This window comes from Papio anubis, chromosome 17 (assembly GCF_008728515.1).
Source record: "Papio anubis isolate 15944 chromosome 17, Panubis1.0, whole genome shotgun sequence".
In the NCBI taxonomy this organism is placed as follows: domain Eukaryota; kingdom Metazoa; phylum Chordata; class Mammalia; order Primates; family Cercopithecidae; genus Papio; species Papio anubis.
The window spans coordinates 306,571-327,414 of NC_044992.1; the positions used below are offsets into that span (position 1 = coordinate 306,571).

The 20,844-nt window shown below is 49.5% G+C and overlaps 1 protein-coding gene across 2 annotated transcripts in view; it reads right to left on the minus strand.

Moving 5' to 3' along the window:
- Positions 1-3,360: 3,360 nt before the first annotated feature.
- VPS53 (VPS53 subunit of GARP complex) overlaps positions 3,361-20,844 on the minus strand; it is a 175,328-nt gene continuing 157,844 nt past the window's right edge. For both annotated transcript variants that reach the window (XM_031657228.1, XM_009189285.2), the window contains exons 19-22: positions 19,966-20,035; positions 8,302-8,439; positions 5,925-6,029; positions 3,361-5,207 (exon numbers count right to left, since the gene is read on the minus strand). In XM_031657228.1, coding sequence (XP_031513088.1) covers positions 5,037-5,207; positions 5,925-6,029; positions 8,302-8,439; positions 19,966-20,035 — 484 coding nt within the window. In that variant the 3' untranslated portion in view covers positions 3,361-5,036. The remainder of the gene's footprint in view (positions 5,208-5,924; positions 6,030-8,301; positions 8,440-19,965; positions 20,036-20,844) is intronic.

Consider the following 20,844-nt stretch of genomic DNA (forward strand, 5'->3'; position numbering starts at 1 on the left):
AGAGTCCTGGGTACTGGCTCTTTGTTCTTCCAGAGAGGAAGGAGTGGCGGTAGTTAGCTTCAATCCCTGAGCTGGGTTTGGAGATCAGAACACCTTGTCCACTACGCCTCCTGTGTCACTGTCAGAGTCCACACAGAATGTTCTCTGGCCGAGGCACCGCTAAGCCAGCTTTCAGAAAAATCCCCATAGTAAGAGCAGATTGAACCCTTTATTGATTATACAAATTATCACTATTTATTTTAAACCCAATGTGACTTCAAAGTTGCTTGTTTTTTGGTTTTTAAAGGGGCTAGAGAAAATGGACCGAGGGGAAGGAATGGGCACGATATCTAGGTTTGGCTGAATCACAGAGCTGTTAGCTGCTGCTTTCATCCATGGGTGCTCCTTTTATTTTTTTTTTAAGAGAGTCTTGCTCCGTCGCCCAGGCTGGAGTGCAATGGCATGACCTCGGCTCACTGCAGCCTCCGCCTCCCGGGTTCAAGCGATTCTCCTGCCTCAGCCTCCCGAGTAGCTGTGATTCCAGGTGCCTACCACCACGCCTGGCTTATTTTGTATTTTTAGTAGAGATGGGGTTTCACCATGTTGGCCAGGCTGGTCTCAAACTCCTGACCTCACATGATCCACCTGCCTTGGCCTCCCAAAGTGCTGGGATTACAGGCATGAGCCACCGTGCCCGGCCTATTTTTTTATTAACAGAGATGGGGTCTCACTCTGTTGCCCAGGCTTGTCTTGAAGTCCTGGGCTCAAGCAATCTTCCCACCTCAGTCTCCCAAAGCACCTGGCTAGGGTGCTCCTTTGATATGTTATTTTTGAAGTGATGTTAATAAATAAAGCTTCTGCTTGGGGTTTGGTCATCAAAACAAGAAGAATCCTAATTAGTATGTTCAGAGCCCAATTCCTGGCATGGTCCCCACCAACAAAAGTTGAGTCTTACTGTCTTCCAGGCTGGAGTGCAGTGGTGGGACCTCGGCTCACTGTAACCTCCGCCTCCTGGATTCGACTGATTCTCCTGCCTCAGCCTCCCCAAGTAGCTGGGACTACAGGCACCCACCACCTGCCTGGCTTTTTTTTTTTTTAATTTTTAGCAGAGACGGGGTTTCACCATGTTGGCCAGGCTGGTCTCGATCTCCTGACCTCAGGTGATCTGCCCACCTCGGCCTCCCAAAGTGCTGGGATTACAGGCGTGAGCCACCGCGCCCGGCCCAACCCAAGTTTAAAATGAAAGCTGTTATCAGTAAAGAATCCACCACGTTGGTTGGGCGTGGTGGCTCACGCCTGTAATCCCAGCACTTTGGGAGGCCGAGATGGGTGGATCACCTGAGGTCAGGAGATCGAGACCATCCTGGCTAACACGGTGAAACCCCGTCTCTACTAAAAATACAAAAAACTAGCCGGGCGAGGTGGCGGGCGCCTGTAGTCCCAGCTACTCGGGAGGCTGAGGCAGGAGAATGGCGTAAACCCGGGAGGCGGAGCTTGCAGTGAGCTGACATCCGGCCACTGCACTCCAGCCTGGGCGACAGAGTGAGACTCCGTCTCAAAAAAAAAGACAAAAAAAGAATCTACCACGCTGGTACCAGCTCAAGTGCAACGTCGGCACACTTGTAGCTTAGAGTCAGAAACACAGGCACGCATGAAAACGCGCGGCAGGAGCCCTTCCACAAAGCAAACCTGTCTCTGCTGCAATGGCTCTAAACGAGGTGCAAACGTTATAATTACCTACGGGACTTTTAACCTGTATGCCAGGCCCCATCCAAACTGATGGACTCAACATCTCCAGGCATGGTTTTTTTTTTTTGTTGTTTTTTTTTTTTTGAGATGGAGTCTCGCTCTGCCGCCAGGCTGGAGTGCAGTGGTGCGATCTTGGCTCACTGCAGCCTCCACCTCCCGGGTTCAAGTGATTCTCCTGCCTCAGCCTCCCAAGTAGCTGGGATTACAGGCACCCACCACCACAGCCAGCTCATTTTGGTATTTTTAGTAGAGACAGGGTTTCACCATGTTGGCCAGGATGGTCTGGATCTCCTGAGCTGGTGATCCGCCCAACTCGGCCTCCCACAGTGCTGGGATTCCAGGCGTGAGCCACTGCACCAGGCTCGCATCCGTAGTTTTTAAAAGGCCCCAGGTGGTTCTGCTGCACACCCCCAGAAGAGAAACACAGTGCCTTTACACAGTACTCAGTCCCCATCAAGGAGACACTGAACAGAACTCCTACTGACATCCATTGGCTCCTTGGGGATTACTGACAATGTAACAAATCAAGGCAGCAACTTCCCTGGCTGTGACCACCAACTGTGGAGAACAGGAGCTTGACAGCTCAATGCTGTGATGGAATCGTCCGGAAAACGACTCCTCACCAACGAACCAAAAAGAGAAGTGGGGATCTGTACACAAACGCTGGGAGTGACAAGAACCAGGTGCGGGAGTCCACTGGCTGTCCCAGCTCTCCCAGGTCGAGGACAGACGGCTGAACTGGCTGTGCTATTTGGAGATGGGCCCCACTGCCCCTTCTCAACTGTACAGCTCAGGCTGCGTTACCACAGAAACCCCGTGGGCTGGGGGGCCTTCTACAGGGCTTCCCGGGGGCTCCCCCGACCCCCTCCCTGCCCTTGTCTTATTTGGAATCTTTTCCTCACAGACCTCAACTAAAGGCTGCACGCCCTTCTCACACCACTTATTTTCTCCTCCACATTCTCGAATTTGAGATGCTCGATGCATGAGAGTCATACCGGCTAGCAAGGACATTCTGGAAGCTGATGAAGAAATGAGGCTCAGGATCAGAGCTGGATGGCGTCGGGGAGAAGGGCTGGCAGAGAGGGCAGGGGCACAGAGCAGTAGTTATGCTGGGAAACAAGGTGGGGACGAGGAAATCAGGTTTCCAGGCAGATTTTCAAACCTTGTTCCTACTGTATGGCTGTTACGAGTTTTACGGATTTTCAGGAAATTTCCTCTGTCCTGAAAACTTTTTGAGACAGGGTCTTGCTCTGTCACCCAGGCTGGAGTGCAGTGGCGTGATCTCGGCTCAGTGCAGCCTCCGCCTCCCGGGTTCAAGTGATTCTCCTGCCTCAGCCTCCCCAGTAGCTGGGATTACAGGAATCTGCCACCACATCCGGCTAATTTTTGTATTTTTAGGTGAGACAGGGTTTTGCCATGTTGGCCAGGCTGGTCTCGAATTCCTGACCTCAGGTGATCCACCCGCCTCAGCCTCCCAAAGTGCTGTGATTACAAGCGTGAGCCACCATGCCCGGTCAAGTTTTTTTAGTTTTGGTTTCACCAGGTTGCCCAGGCTGGTCTCCAACTACTGAGCTCAAGCAATCTGCCCACCTCAGCCTCCCTAGCAGTTGGGACTACAGGTGCATGCCACCACACCTTGCAAATTTTTATTTTTGTAGAGGTCTCTACGTTGCCTGGGCTGGTCTCGAACTCTTGGGCTCAAACGATCCTCCTGCCTTGGCCTCCCAAAGTGTTGGGACTACAGGCATGAGCCACTGTGCCTGTCAAGATATCATTCTTGAGCAAAAGCGGGCAGCGACAACAGTGGTTGGCTGTAGCTGTGGTCATGGTTAACTGAGGCTTGGCTTCAAGGGAACCGAGTGAATCAGGGTAACGGCTCGATATGTTGCCTGTTCTCTGGATGCAGGATGATGCGAGAGGCCGGGAGCACTCTCTTCGGCAAGCCCTGCTGCAGAGAGCCCGTGGTGGACAGCAAGGGCAGGCGGGGGCAGGCTGCGTGCCAGGCCAGGCTCTCAGCCTGGTGTTTAAGGTCCATATTCTGTTCCTGAGGCATCCAGAACCCCGGGCTCCCTCTCATGACACAGGAACATACAAATGGGACAGTGCACATCACCTTTGCTATTTCAGATGACGCCGGCAAGTGCTGTGGACCTGAAGATGAGTGGGCAGAAAGGGATTCGAGGGGATGGACTTCTGAGTGTTCCCATGGCTTCATCGGATGAGAAAGCCCAGGAAACGTTTTCCAAGTGAACTTCCTGGTTTCCCTTCCCTAGAAGCCAGGAGCAGAGTGGGAGTAAAGAATTGGAGGAAGGGGCTGGGCGCGGTGGCTCACGCCTGTAATCTCAGATACTCAGGAGGCTGAGGCAGGAGAACTGCTTGAACCCAGGAGGCAGAGGTTGCAGTGAGCCTAGATCGTGCCACTGCACTCCGGCCTGGGTGACAGAGACCCCGTCTCTAAAAGAAAAAAAAAAAGAGGGAAAGAATCTGCTCACACAGCCCGGCGAGTGTGCCAGGCAGAGCCACTGTCAGATCTGGGTCTGCCCTTATCCAAGTCAGGAGCCCCAGGGCAGACAGGACACCTGCTTGAAGGCCTGGCACATACGCCCTTCCTGGTGACAGACACAGAGGACATCTCTCCTTTGGAGACAACTGAGAAACCGCGGGAACACAGGGATAACTGGCCATGTAAGGTCATGACAAGCATCAGAAACAAAATATGGGCCAGGAAACTGGGATTTCCATGGGAATACGCCTGGTCCCACGGCCTCCATGAAGAGCCTGTCACCTGCCACTTCATTAACTCAGGCCCTAGGGCCAAGCCCAGAGATGGGAGAGGAAACTCAGCTCTGGCAGAAGGGGAAACCTCAGCCGGCCACAGAGAGAGGGAGGACGGAGGGGGGAGGGAGGGAGGAGGGAGGGAGGCCGGAGGGAGGAGGAGTGAGACCCAGGCATCCTTGTTCAGGTTGCCTGGATGGGTGGGTGCACGGTGGGGCCCGTGTGTCAGAGGGTGCGACTGCCATGGGGAGGCTACATGAGTCAAGGGCAGCTGAGGGATCTTCCCCCTCCTGCTGCCTCTGCTTCGGGAACCGGAGATCGTGGAAACCGCCCTCAGAGCCCAGCCCTTGCTCAGCATCTTCGATTAGGGCAGGAAGTGAGACAGGGCCTGGGAGAGACTCTTACAACCCACATGTCCCCGAAAGCGTGAAGACCGACGATGTGAGAGTGCCGGGAGCACAGGAGGGGTCGGGGGCTTCTGGGGAACGGGGTGCTGAGGGTGGCCGGCCAGGAGCAAGGGCCCCTTGCTGCTGCTACAGTCTCTTTTTAATGAGCTTCTCGAGCTTGCGGATGCGGGACGACTCTTGCTCCGGTGTGGGTGCCGTCAGGGACAGCGAGCCGGAGCTTTCCGTCCCTGAGGGCGGTGTGGGGAGCCGCTGGCGCAGGAGTTCCAGCATGCTGCTCTGCTCGCTCCTCTTCAGCCCCTGAGGTTGAGAGAGGAGAACTGTCAGGAAGTCTGGGCCAGAACGGCCCACAGGGGAGAGCGCGGTACCTGGGTATGGGGTCAGCAGAGGCTCTGTAGACAGCATAGTTACTCCAGGCTGACGGCGAACCCTGTCCTCAGGGGACTCACCAGCCCTGGGTAGTAGTGTGGGAGAAAAAAGAGAGGGGAAGAAACGGTAAAGGAAGAGAAAGAAGGGGCTGAGAGAGGAGAAGGGGCAGGTCAAGAAGGGGCTGAGAGAGGAGAAGGGGCAGGTCAAGAAGGGGCTGAGAGAGGAGAAGGGGCAGGTCAAGGGGCTGAGAGAGGAGAAGGGGCAAGTCAAGAAGGGGCTGAGAGGAGAAGAGGCAGGTCAAGAAGGGGCTGAGAGAGGAGAAGGGGCAAGTCAAGAAGGGGCTGAGACAGAAGGGGCAGGTCCAGACGGTGGGAAGGACAACACTCCTGTCCTCATCCCCTTGCCCCTGCCCCATCCTCCCTGTGCAGGGGGTCTCAGCAGGGCATGCAGGGCCTGTCGGAATCCCGAGGGGCACAGGCCTGGGGCCATCCTCCTCCAGAGGCTTCTCCGAATCCGGTTTGCTCCGTGGAGCCAGGCACGTGCATTTTGAGAGAGCCCCCCAGGAACCTGTATCCCAACCCCCCGGTTGAGAACCGCTGAGGGTGAGGTGGATGAGCAGGTGTGGACGACACAGGACCCTGCACCAACCTTCATGTCCAGTATCTTCTGGAAGGTTTCTGTGTTGCAGTCTGTGAGGAGTTTGATGTAGTTGTCAACGAACACCACCAACGGTTCATGAGGGGCCATCACTACCTACGGCAGGGGAGACAGGAGCAGGCCCCTCAGGAAACGCACTCCTCACTTGCCAGCCGAGCACAAAATGGATTCTGCGAGGTTTCCTTAAGCAGCAGCAACACGACCTACAAACGCCCCAGTGGCCCATCTCATCGTCACATGCCACTACAGCAATGTCCTAAATTTGCTGAATCCTAAATACACCTGCGCTCCTTTGTGACGTACAGGTTCCTGGACCCCTCCTCTAAAGACCGTAATTCAGTAGGCCCGGGTGGGGTCCCAGGTGGTTTTTAAACTATCGGAACCATTTGGGAAACCCTGCGTGAGAGGGTCCCTGCTGGAGGATTTCACGGGTACACGGTGCTTGATCCTTCTGCCTTGATGTACTGTGATTCCTGAGAAATGGGTGGCAAAAAGAGCTGGTATAAGTAAGTGGATTTCTGCAAAAACAAAAATGCCAAAGCTGCCTCACCTTTTTGAAGATTTAAAATCTGGAACTTCACGTAACAACTCAGTTAAACTATCAATTAACACACAAACAAAGGAACTGCACTGCAACCCTCATTCATTTCCATTTGGTTCTGGAATGCAGTATCTGATTTTCTTTCCCCAGCAGACTGATTTGTTTTGAATTCCTGAGGCTGAACCAAAGAATGGCAAGGAGGAGTTCACTCAGGCACCCTCTGCAGATAATTCCCAGACCGCATGCTCTCCTCCCCAGCAGTAAGCAGCAGGGGAAGAATATGATGAGGCAGTTTCATCCTCACCCACATGAGCTGCTCTACCCTCACCTACACAAGCTGCTCCATCCTCACCCACACGAGCTGTCCATCCTCACCCACACGGGCTGCTCCATCCTCACCCACACGCGGGCTGCTCCATCCTCACCCACGGGCTGCTCCATCCTCACCCACACGGGCTGCTCCATCCCCTCACCACGCGGACTTATCCATCATCACCACGCATGGACATATCCGTCCTCACGCACGCCGGACGCAGCTCCCGTCATCACGCACATGGACGCCAAATCCTCACCACACGGACTGCTCCGTCCTCCGCACATGAACTGCTCCATCCTCACCCGCAGGACTTAATCACGTCCTCCGCATGGTTTGCCATCCTCACCCTGCCGGGATGCCTCACCCTGCGGATGCTCCATCCTGCGCACACCGGATATCCGTCATCGACACATGGACTGCTCCATTCACCCTGCGGACTTATCCGTCCCCTCACCACGCAGGACTGCTCCGTCCTCAGGCCCATGGACGCGTATCCGTCACTCGCCGCGGGCAACCCGTCCTCGCCACGCGGTTTTCTTTACGTCCTCCGCGCATTGTTTCTCCATCCACCACAGGCTTCCTCCATCCACCACTCGATCCACCACCTGGGCACTCCATCCTCCACACATGAACTGCTCCATCTTCACCCACACGGGCTGCTCCATCCTCACCCACACGGGCTGCTCGATCCTCACCCACACGAGCTGCTCCATCCTCACACACATGGGCTGCTCCATCCTCACACACACGGGCTGTCCATCCTCACCCACACGGACTGCTCCATCCTCACACACACAGGCTGCTCCATCCTCACCCACATCCCACCGGTGACTGATGCCCTGCTGCCACTTCCTACTCCTGCTGTCCCTGAGTCATCTGGTTTAGGAAGTGCCCTGAAGAGCCTACAGGTCCTGGGCTTTTAAGACCATCTCACCACAGGACCATCTGTTCTCCAGGCCTCATCCCCGCTCTTCCAAATAGCTGGAAACCAGAGGCAGATGCTCAGGGCTTCAGACGTTCCTCACCCAAAGTACAGTCTTTTGTTAAATGGAGCTTTTAAAAATCCATTTGCTGATTAGATTCAGTTACTACAACATCTGTTCAGAGTTCATGTAAAGTGGCAGAGTACAGAAAGCCAGAAAGGCTGATGTGGAGGGGAGGAACTGAGGGCTGTGCCTGACATTCCTGCTGAGAAGCACAGCCCTGACGTACACTGATTCACCGTGGCGACCACCTGCCCTCCAGGCTTGACTGCATCTGATGACAAGAGAATCCCACAACAACAAGAAATTCATTTGTCAGAAGGAATTCCTGAGCCCCAGTAACGATCCACAGACTTTCAACAACATCTGATGAGGCCAAAATCCAGCCCAGCCCAAGAAGGTGGACGTGCTTTGAGGCCGGTGAGGACGGGACCCACCCTGTGCTTTCAAAACCAAAGCTTCTCGGAAAAAGAGATTGAATAACCGGCCCCTTGTAACAGAATCCCCGGGAAAGACACAAGCCATCACCTTGAGGATCATCTCAGCCCGGGTCATGCCTTTGACAACAATCTTGGTGTAGCTGGCCGGTGCCTTCCTCACCACCTGTGAGCCAATGGAGGGGAGATCGAGCAGGACCATCTTCAGCGAGTGGGTGTCCAGCAGCAGCTGTGGAGCAAAGCAGAGCATTACCGGCCCCTTCCAGCGACCCAGTGCCGAGTGGACCCAGGCCAACGAGGCATGTTTTTCTCATTATACACGTAACACATTCTCGTTGCAAAAAATTTGGGAAATAAACAGAAATATACAAGAAAAAAAATTATGTATAATTCCCATTACCTAGGAAAAACGACATCAAGGAGCCGGCCTACTGTACGTCTATAAAAAACTGAATCGGGGGCCAGGAGCCGTGACTCCCACCTGTAATCCCAGCACTTCAGGAGGCCCAGGCAGCAGGATCGCTTGAGCTCAGGAGTTTGAGACCAGCCTGGGCAACACGGCAAAACCCCGCCTCCACAAAAAATGCAAAAATTAGCCAGGCGTGGTAGTGCGCACCTGTGGTCCCAGCTACTGGGGAAGGCTGAGGTGGGTGGACTGCTTAAGCCTGGGAGGTTGAGGCTGCAGGGAGTCAAGATTGTGCCACGGTAACTCTCCCAGCCTGGGTGATAGAGGGAGACACTGTCTCAAAAACAAATGACAACCCGTCCATAAAACTAGATCAGAATTATACTGTACGTATATACCAGTTTATAACCTGTTTTTCTCACTTAATATATACAATTTTTATATTCTACTTTCCCGTCTTTGTAGTCTTTAAAAGCAAATCATGGTTTTTGACTGCACTCTAGCCTGGGCCACACGGCAAGATCCTATCTCTAAAGAAGAACAGTGATTTTTAATGGTTCTGCAGTACTCTGTGATGTGTGCGGCGGTGTAAACTTTAAGATCTTTCCAATGGAATGGACCCATTTACACCTCTGCCAGCAGTGTAGACTGCACCCTTATCAGCACTGAAAACTCATCAAATCCTGATTATTCATTACACAAAAAAGAGTAACTCATTATCGTTGTACTTTGAATTTCTCTGGATGTTATTGAGGATGTAGGAGATTTACCCAAATGTAAACATTGTATCCTGGCAACAATCTACCTTTCCCCCTGTTTGTTCTGGTTCTCTGGGATGCCAATTATCTAGAAGGACACCCATAGTCCTGAAGGCCCACTGACTGCTGGGAATGACATGAGGAACGTTTTGTCGCATTTAATCTGCGTAAGGCCTTACCTACCCTGGAGGTTATTTATCGTTCCCATTTTACAGATGAGAAAAAGTTCCAGAGGATTAACAACTCGCCAGACTCATCTCATGCGACGGACGAGGATAGACAAAAGGTGGACGGGAAGCTGCAATTCCATTTCCGGTTGCCAGGTAAATGTCCCTAGGTGGTTTTGGCGTCGAGCTCACACTTACTCCTGCTGACTGCCCTGCTCTGCTGCCGCCGTTGCTTTTGGCAACCAGGGAGCAGAGAAATGGCTGAAGCCAGAAGGGTGTACTCTGGCCTGTTGAGATGGCTTAGGAGAATGGAACCACATGGTCACCAAGCAGACAACGGCGGCAGTGGGGTGACAGCTCCCAATGCCACCACTAAACTCCAGTGATAACGGCCAAACGTATGTTCAGGGCAAGGCCTGTACTCTGCCACTGCCTGCTTCTTTGGGAAAGCCTTCTGTCATCCTATCAGGCAGGTGAGAAATGGGATTCTTCAGGCCCCGCGACACTTTGCATCCTCCAATTTCCCATTTACTTTGCTTTGGACAGAAGAACGAATGACTAAAGAGAAACTAAGTAATGAGAGATACTGTGAACTTAAGGGTTAAGGCAATTATAATTTTGACAGTGGTAGAAACGTGGGGAAGACGTCAGTGTTTCATGTGGAATAATTTAGATGTGGTAAGGAATTACACCACAGTCAGAGCAATTTCACGTGGTTCTGCAGCTAGTCAAAGACCTGCACCACACAGGTCATTCAACTGTAGCCAGCAAAGTGCAGGGCATTTTGGACCTTTCTGGATTTCCAGAGATGGAAATTCTTACTATCCCAGTGTCTGCTTTGTTGAAAAGGCCAAGGGCTCAGAGAAAATGGTATGTAAACCTCCAGGAGGGGGAATGGCACAGATTGCCCAAGCCCACATGAAGGCCTGGCGTGAGCACAATTTCTAGAACTACAGTGGAAATGACTACTGCTCTTCCTCCGAGGAGCCCAGTACAAGCCTCAAAAGCATTCCAAGTGGATTAAATTCTTAGATATACAAAGAAAAACTTTAAGAAGAAAATACAGGGCACAGTGGCTCACACCTGTAATTCCAGAACTTTAGGAGGCTGAGGCAGGTGGATCACCTGAGGTCAGGAGTTTGAGACCAGCCTGGCCAACATGGAGAAACCTCATCTCTACTAAAAATACAAAAATTAGCTGAGTGTGGTGGTGCATGCCTGTAATCCCAGCTACTTGGGAGGCTGAGGCAGGAGAATCGCTTGAACCTGGGAGGTTTGCACTATAGCCTGGGTGACAGAGCAAGACACTGTCTCAAAAAAAAAAAAGAAAAAAAAAAAGAGGAAGAAAATACAGAGATTATTTTCATTGCTTATGGGTGGAGAAGAATGTCAACCATGAGAAAAAATGAACCACCTACCCTAAAATGAAAGGAGTCTATATCAGAAGAAACAAACAAAGTAAAAGACAAGACACAAATCAGGAGAAGATATGTGCAACATTGACAAGGGAACGGGGTTCAGAACATGAAGATTCCTACACATCAACAGGAAAAGGACGAACTATCCCAACAGCGACAACAACAGGCAAACAATACCAACACTGGATTCACAACAGGCAAACTACTACCAACACTGGATTCACAAAGGCAAACACTACCAACACTGGATGTTCACAACAGGCAAACACTACCAACACTGGATTCACAACAGGCAAACCTACCAACACTGGATTCACAACAAGGCAAACACTACGGCTGGTTGCAAAGTAAAACACTACCTTGCCGGAACCACAGCGATGACGCAGCACTGGTTTACGAGAAACCAAATGCCCGAAAGGCATATGAAATGACACGTCACCTGATTAGTAACTGAGAAATGCAAATTAAAGCCACAGATGTCCATAATACACCCATCAGAGTCAGAGGTAAACAGGTGATAAATCTAGCATGGGCACAGCCACACTGAAATGCAGACTCGTGGTGAGAACAGAAGTTAGTTCAAGCACGTTAGGGGAAATTTAGTGACACTTCCTTAGTTGGAGATGTATATAACCCGTAACAGCATTTATACTTATATCCATTAGAGAAATTCTTGCCCACGTAAAAACATTCCCTGCATCTGCTATTTATAAAAGCAAAAGTTTGGAAACAACCTACACGTCCATCAACAGTGGAATGAATGAACAAATGACAGCGCATTCATGCAGTGGAGTATGATGCTGAGGTTAAAATGAATGGGTGCACACAGCATCCATCAACATGCATAAATCTCAGAAAATAGTAAGTTGGGCAAAAAAAGCAAGTGGGGAAATGATATGTCTAATGCCATTTATATAGTTTTAAAATATGCAAAACAAAATCATATATCATTTGTGAATATATACACATATAACATATCAAAACACATATGAGAAAAAAATCAAAATCAGAACAGTCTTTACTTTGGGGCATGGAGGAAGGGATGGGCAGGGTGGGGTTCACGAGGGTGGTCTTCAGCAATAACCGTAATGATTTACTTTACATAAAAATGATCTAAAGCAGGCTGGGTGTGGCGGCTCATGCCTATAATCCCAGCATTTTGGGAGGCTGAGGCAGAAGGATCGCCTGAGGCCAGGTATTAGATTACCCTGGGCAACACAGTGAAACCTTGTCTCTACCAAAACAAAAATAAAAAAATTAGCAGGCGCAGTGGCACACACTTGTAGTCTCAGCTACTTAGGAGGCTGAGGTGGGAAGATGGCTTAAGCCCAGGAATTCCAGGTTGCAGTGAGCTATGATGGCACCACTGCACTCCAGCCTGGGAGACAGAGTGGGACCCTGTCTCTTAGGAAAAGACAGAAAAAAAAAAAAGGGCCAGGCGTGGTGTCTCACGCCTGTAATCTCAGAACTTTGGGAGGCCGAGGTGAGCGGATCACTTAAGGTCAGGAGTTGACCAGCCTGGCCAACATGGTGAGACCCCATCTCTACTAAAAATACAAAAATTAGCCGGACATGGTGGTGCACACCTGTAATTCCAGCTACTCGGGAGGCTGAGGCAGAACAATTGCTTGAACTCGGGAGGTGAAGGTTGCAGTGAGCTGAGATCGCACCATTGCACTCCAGACTGGGTAACACAGTAAGACACTGTCTCAAAAAAAAAAAAAAAAAAAAAAAAGATGGAAAGCAAATGTGGAAACATGTTACATATTTTGCTGAGCTGGGTGATTAGCTACTGTTTTTTACATTATTTTCTGTACATTAATTAACTGGAATTTTTGTTTAAAGAATACCATTCAAGGCTCAACTCTGGCTTCCATGTAGCAAATTTTGAGAGCCTTGTCAAAATCAAAGCCATGGCTCAGCATTCATTTGTTGGCAGGAAAAAAAACCAGTCATTGTATTTTAAAGCATATGGAGATATTTCCTACTTTTTCTACTTCCCAGAGATATATTATATGCATAAATAATTGTATAGTCTTAAGTGACAAGAAGGGTTTGAACGCACCAGACATAATTCTCTAGTGTCCCTCATATACAGGGAGATATGATATTTTCATTCCCTGGCCAGTCACCATAAAATTCTGTCTTTACCAGACAGCTGAGGGGTGAAAACCCTGGGCTCAGGTTTATGTAAAGCGAGGCAGTCAGAAAAGGTGGGAACGAGCCTGGCAGATTTGGCGGCTCTCCGTGGGAAGTAAAGACAGAAAGGTCCCATTTATCATGAAAATCTGCTAGTTTTCATCTTTGAAATAGTTGATACTTATCTTCTTAGGCATGAGACATTGGGTAAGAGGTGGCTATTGCCAAATTCGTTTCTGCCTCAGCGATAATTTCTGGGGTGGTGTGGGCTGGCTAATGCTGCTGACGGGATGCCGGGCTGCGAGGGTGGCCAGCACGCCACGCCCATGAACGCCGATCACACAGCAATGGAAACCTTTGAGAGGGGCTCTCTGCTTCCTAAGGAGCCTCCTACAATTCTTGGGGACATGATGACTATTGAGAGTGATGAAAATTTGAGTAAGTAAGAAACAGGCCCACACTCCTAGAAGACAAATAACCATGGGAACAAAACCACATGTGTGAACCATATTGGTCCCACCCGAGAAAGTTCTTCAATGAGGTGGCACAGGGGAGAGAGCTCAGGCTACCAGGAGGGATGGACCAAGGTGGACACATGTTCTATTTCTTTTTCTTTTCTAAAAAATTAGGTAGAACTTTCACAGAGTACACAAACACCACGTATGCCGTTCGATCGGCGTTCAGACGTGTGCACACCCTGCTGCCTAACAGAAGACAGAGCACACTTCTGGCATCTCTGAAGCCTCCCTCATGCTCTCGTCCGGTCAATGCTCTCCTTTCCCTCCCCACAAACTCTCCTGCCCTCTATCACTGTAGCTTATTTCCTGCTCATGAACCTGCTGTGAACGTTCGTGCACATGTCTTTGGTGGTCATAAAGTCCTCATTTCTCTAGGGTGGAAGCTACTCAAGAGTGGAACTGCTGGATCATGGGGTAGGCATATGCTTGGCTAACGCCTAGGAGCTTTCCAACGTGGCCATGCTCACTTCCATTTCTACCAGCACGTAGGAAAGTTCTAGCTGCTCCACATCCTTCCCAACACTTGGTATCATCAATCTTTTTTTTTTTTTTTTTTTTTTTGAGACGGAGTCTTGCTCTGTCGCCCAGGCTGGAGTGCAGTGGCGCGATCTCGGCTCACTGCAAGCTTCGCCTCCTGGGTTCCTGCCATTCTCCTGCCTCAGCCTGCCGAGTAGCTGGGACTACAGGTGCCCGCCACCTCACCCGGCTAATTTTTTTGTATTTTTTTAGTAGAGACGGGGTTTCACCATGTTAGCCAGGATGGTCTCGATCTCCTGACCTGGTGATCCACTCGTCTCGGCCTCCCAAAGTGCTGGGATTACAGGCTTGAGCCACTGTGCCCGGCTCATCAATCTTTTAAATTATTATTGACAGGGTCTTTCTGTCACCTGGGCTGGAGTGCAGTGGTGCAATCATAGCTCACTGCAACCTCGAACTCCTTGGCTCAACTGATCCTCCTGTCTCAGCTTCCCGAGTAGCTAGGACTATAGGCATGTGCCACCACACATGGCTAATTTTTAAACTGTTTTGTAGAGATGGGGTCTTGCTGTGTTGCCCAGGCTGATCTCAAACTGCTGAGCTCAAGCAATCTTCTTGCCACAGCCTCCCAAAGTGCTGGGATTATAGGCAAAAGCCACCACACCTGGCCAAGGCCTTCAGTACTCAAAATAACCAATCCTTTCTTTTATGGTTAGTGCTTTTAATGTTTTGTTTAAGGGATCTTTGCCTAACCCAAGGTCATAAAGATATTCTCTTATATTGTAACTTCCAGAAGCTTTACTGTCTTATTTTTTAGAGCCATAATCCATCTGGAATTAATTTTCTAAAAATGGAGATATAATTCAAAAACCATAAAATGTACCTTTTGGAAGTGTACAATTCAGTGGTTTTTAAGGTCTATTCACGAGGTTGTGCAGTTGTCAGCGTGATCTGGTTTCAGAACACGTTATCACCCCAGAAAGAAACGCTTACCCGTTAGCAGCCATTCCCATCTCCCCCTCCCTCAGCCTTTGCCAACCATTCATCTACTTTCTGTTTCACGGATGTGCCTGTTCTGGACATTCCATAAAAGCAGACTCACACAATAGGTGGCTTTTCCTTTCTGGCTTCTTTCACTTAACATGGTTTCAAGGCTCTTCATGCTGTAGCATGAATGGGTACTTTATTCCTTTTAATGGCTGAGTAATATCCCCTTGCATGGATAGACCACATTTTGTTTATCATCAGCTGACGGACATTTGAGTTATTTCTACTTTTTGGCTATTATAAATGGTGCTGCTATGAATATTTGTGTACAAGTTTTTGTGTGAACACATTTTTTTTTTTTTTGAGAAGGAGTCTCCCTCTGTCACCCAGGCTGGAGTGCAGTGGCCGGATCTCAGCTCCCTGCAAGCTCCGCCTCCCGGGTTTACGCCATTCTCCTGCCTCAGCCTCCCAAGTAGCTGGGACTACAGGTGCCCGCCACCTCGCCCGGCTAGTTTTTTGTATTTTTTAGTAGAGACGGGGTTTCACCGTGTTAGCCAGGATGGTCTCGATCTCCTGACCTCGTGATCCGCCCGTCTCGGCCTCCCAAAGTGCTGGGATTACAGGCTTGAGCCACCACGCCCAGCCGGACACATTTTTTTCAATTCTTTTGTTTTGAGACAGTCTCACTCTGTCACCCAGCCTGGAGGTACAGTGGCACAATCTCGGCTCACTGCAACCTCACTGAACCTCCCAGGTTCAAGCTATTCTCCTGCCTCAGCCTCCCGAGTAGCTGGGTTTACAAGCGCACGCCACCGTGTCCGGCTGATTTTTGTATTTTTAGTAGAGATGGGGTTTCACCATGTTGGCCAGGTTGGTCTCGAACTCCTGACCTCAGTTGATCTGCCTGCCTTGGCCTCCCAAAGTGCTGGGATTAGAGGTGTGAGCCACCATACCCTGCCTTTTTCAATTCGTTTGGGTATATATCTAGGAGTATAATTGCTGGGCCCTGTGGTAACTCTATGTAAATGCCAAACTGTTTTCCAAAATGGCTGTACCGTTTTGCATTCCCACCAGCAATGTGTGAATGTTCTAATTTCCCCACATCCTCTTTGGATTGATTTTTTATATATGGTATGTGGCTAAGGTCAAGATTAATTTTTTTCCAATATGGATATCCAATTACCCAGCACTATTTCCTGAAGAGACTCTCTTTCCTAAAATGAATGATGCCACTTTGGTCATAAATCAAGTGTCTACATATGTGTAGGTCTATTCCGCAGCTCAGATCTGTTCTGTTGGCCTATTTGTCCCTGGGGCCAGTGCCACACTGTTCTAATTACAATACTATTACAATAAGTCTTGATACCCTGAGCTTTAACTCCTCCAATTCTGTTCTAAGATTATTTTAGCTGTTGTCTTCTGTATTTTCATCTAACTTTTAAAATCATCATATCAATTCATACACACACACATACCCCTGCTGGGATTCTACTGTATCTATAGATAAACTGATACAGTAATTAGGATTGAATTCTACCTACAGATTAATTTAGGAATAATTTACTGCTTCTTAAATTGTTATTTATTTTTTATTGGGCAGCCTCCTCAGCCACAACAGGCTCAGACAGACTCCACATTTCTTTCTTTTCGAGTCTTTCTTATCAATGAACATCAGCGATCCTGTCATTTTAAAGGTCTTTGTGGATTCTGTGTCTTAATATTGTACAGTTTTCTGTGTAGAAGACTTGTATATTTTTGATAAATTTACTCCTAGGTATTTAACGTTTCCTGATGTTATTATAAATGGTTTCATTTAAGGCTGGGAGCTGTGGCTCATGCCTGTAATCACAGCACTTTGGGAGGCTGAGGAGGGTGGAGTTTGAGACCAGCCTGGGCAACACAGGGAGGCACACCCTGTATCTACCAAAAAAAAAAAAAAGCCAGGTGTGGCGGCACATTTCCTGTAGTCCCCGCTACTTGAGAAGTGGAGGCAGGAGGACGGTTGGAGTCCAGGAGTTGAGACTGCACTGAGTTATGACTGTGCCACCGTACCCACTCCAGCCTGCGCAACAGAACAAAAAAAGAAAAAAGTATTTCACTAAAAAATGTTCATTTTTACATTGCTTGCTGCTGGTATATAGAAATGCATTTTAAAACACTTTCCTTACAGCCAGCAACCTTGCTAAGTTTATATTCTTTTTTTTTTTTGAGATGGAGTCTCTGTCACCCAGGCTGGAGTGCAGTGGCGCAATTTCAGCTCATTGCAACCACCCAGGTTCAAGCAATTCTCCTGCCTCAGCCTCTCAAGTAGCTGGGATGACGGGCACGCGACACCTCACCTGGCTAATTTTTGTATTTTTAGTAGAGACAGGGTTTCACTGTGTTGGTCAGGCTGGTCTTGCACTCCTGAACTCCTGATCCGCCTGCCTCGGCCTCCCAAAGCGTTGGGATTAAGGGTGTGAGCCACTGTGCCCGGCCTGCTAAATTTATATTCTAACAGTTTATCTGTAGATCCTTTTAGATTTATCACTCATAATCACATATTCCATGAAAAATGGCCGCTTAGTTTCCTCCTTTCTAATCTGTATATATTTGGTTTCTTTTAAGAATACTTTATTTTTTGCCTGGTTGTCCCAGCCAGGACTTCCGACAACACGGGACAGAAACGGTGACGGCGGATGTTCTTGTCTCATCCTTAATCTCAAGGGAGCGAACAGCCTTCATAGGTGAACACAGCCATCAGACTAACGAATGACCCTGCAAATCAGGGATGAGCCCGCAAATCAGGATGCTCTGAAGATCACAAACCAGCAAGAAGCATGATCCACATCGGTGTGGGTCGGTTCCACATGCCCTTGCAACCGCTCGAGGACTCTGGGGCCCAAAGATAAGTAACTCACTTCGTACAGTTCTCAGAGAACAGAGAGCAGAAAAATGTCTCCCAGCCCAGCTTCGGCAGAAGTGTCAGAGCAAAACCTCCACTCGGGACCTGGCATCCTTGTGGCAAGGCAGACACAGATGAGGGGGGGCTAAGTCTCAGCTTCCAACGCCACAGCTTTTGTTCAAGTTTGGATGGCATCCGCTCCGTGACCGGAGGCAGCGTCTGTCTCAGCCTGGGAACACGGCTGAGCTGACTTGATTCTGATGGTCCTGCTGCCTGAGTCAACATGCCTACAGCTACATGGCTGCTTGCATTTCAAGACCCAGACATCAGGGCAAATACAGGCCCAGCTAAACCTCAACTCAGGTGAGAAGCCTTCAGGGGCCACGTTGCCCTGTAGTTCCCACCCACGCCCTCCCCAGTCCGGGCCTGTCAAGACCCACACTCCCTATCGCCCATCGGCACTGGCCCGGGGTCTGAGGAAGTAAAACTCCAGTTCCAGCAGATGGTTTTCTCATCTACACCTCAAAACGGAAGTAAACAGAGGATGTTGATTGTGGGTTTGTTAAAAAAATAACAATGGATGTAAGCACTGGATGAACTGGCATTTTTCTGAAGATATTGGCTTTGGGTCTGAGCTTACTATAATTAATAAAATACTTTTTTTTTTTTTTTTTTTTTTTTTTGCAGGGGAGATGGCGTCTTACTCTGTTGTCCAGGCTTCAGTGTAGTGGCACGATCACAGCTCACTTCAGCCTGGGTTCAAAGAATCCTCCCACTTCAGCCTCCTGAGCAGCTGGGACTGTAGGTGTGGACCATTGTGCCTAGCTAATATTTTATTTTTTTGAGAGATGGGGTTGCACTATGCTGCCCGGGCTGGTCTTGAACTCCTGGCCTCAAGTGATCCTCTCATCTCAGCCTCCTGTCACAGGGATTCATTCTTTTTTTTTTTTTTTTTTTTTTTTGAGATGGAATCTCTGTTGCCCAGGCTGGAGTGCAGTGGTGCGATCTTGGCTCACTGCAAGCTCCACCTCCACCTTCAAGTGATTCTCCTGTCTCAGCCTCCCGAATAGCTGGGATTACAGGCATGCATCACCACACCTGGCAAATTTTTTTTTTTTTGAGATGGAGTTTTGCTCTTGTTGCCCAGACTGGAGTGCAGTGGTGTGATCTCGGCTCACTGCAACCTCCGCCTCCCGGGTTGAAGCGATTCTCCTGCCTCAGCCTCCCAAGTAGCTGGGATTACAGGCACCCACCACTACGCCTGGCTAATTTTTTACATTATTAGTAGAGACAGGGTTCACCATGTTGGCCAGGCTGGTCTCAAACTCCTGACCTCAGATGATCTGCCCACTTCGGCCTCCCAAAGTGTTGGGATTACAGGCGTGAGCCACCGCGCCCGGCCGGTATCCCAAGTTTCTCGTTAGTTTTTTTTTTTTTTTTTTGAGATGGAGTCTCACTTTGTCACCCAGGCCGTAGTGCAGTGGTGTGATATCGGCTCACTGCAACCTCCGCCTCCCAGGTTCAAGTGATTCTCCTGCCTCAGCCTCCCGAGTAGCTGAGATTACAGGCGCCTGCCACCATGCCCAGCTAATTTTTGTATTTTTAGTAGAGATGGAGTTTCACCATGTTGGCCAGGTTTGTCTCAAACTCCTGACCCCAGGTGATCCGCCCGCCCAGGCCTCCTGAAGTGCTGGGGTTACAGCATGAGCCGCCATGCCCAGCTACCTCTTCTTACTGGAGTGTGAGCACTAGGAGCAGGGCCCTTTCTGTGGTGCTTGCTGTGTTATACCCTGCACCCAGAACTTAGTAGGCATTCAAACACAATTTTTAAAAATAAATGGAAGAATGAATTAAGAAACCTTCCGGGTAAGTCATCATACTGTCCTCAAACAGGGGACATCATCAATTTTATTCCTGCCAAGTAGATCTGGACCATAAGAACATGTGCTTGATCTACAACAAAAGCTGCCAGGCAAACGCCTGGTACTAAGTTCATCTCACCTGTTCTGCTCCCACCATGCTGATTGGCTTGCACTTGAAGAGGTGAGTGATGAATTTGGGAATGAAGGAGCTGTGGATAAAAAAGAAGTGACAAATTAGGCTTATTCTTTCTTGAGGAAAGAAATGCAAAAACTTTTTTTAAGGTTCCACGTATCTCCATGAAAAAATCTTTTTTAATGAAGAATCGAAGTGGACTCCACTGTCGCCCACCAGCACCCATTACCTTATTTTTCTTCTGAGCGAAGCCCTGGTTTTTGGGTTTGTTTAGTTACATGAGGCCCCGGCAGGCCCGGGAAAACCGGATCCATCTTAGACCCCCAGTGAACTCTAACTATTCTCAGCTGGTCAGAGCACGGCATTCCTTTGGTGACTATTGTGTGTCCTGAGAGGGGATACGATCGAAGCTGGCCCAGTCAGACTGGATGAAAGGACTACAGGCACTGCACCTGGCTAATTTTTAATTCTTTTGTAGAGGCAGGATTTCGTTACGTTGCCCAGGCTGGGCTCAAACTCCTGGCTTCAAGTAGTCCTCCTCCCTTGGACTCCAGAAGTGCTGGGATGACAGGCGTGAGTCACTGAGCCTGGCCAGGCTTCCTTGATTCTTCATTCTCCGTCTCCAGCCTTATCCTGCTAAGCCCTGGCCTCCCTAGGCTTCAACCCAACCGAGCTGCTTGCAGATCCCAGGATTCTGGGGGCTATTTAATGCCTACACTGCTCCCTCCCTTTCCTAGAAGGGGCTTGTGGGTCAGTACACACGCACCTCTCAGATCCTGTTCAACGGCGTCTCTAGAAAGCCTTTCTTCCATTGCCTTCGCCGTACTCTCCATGGAGTCCGCAGGCCTCCACCCTCACATCTAACCTACTTCATTATGCTCATTT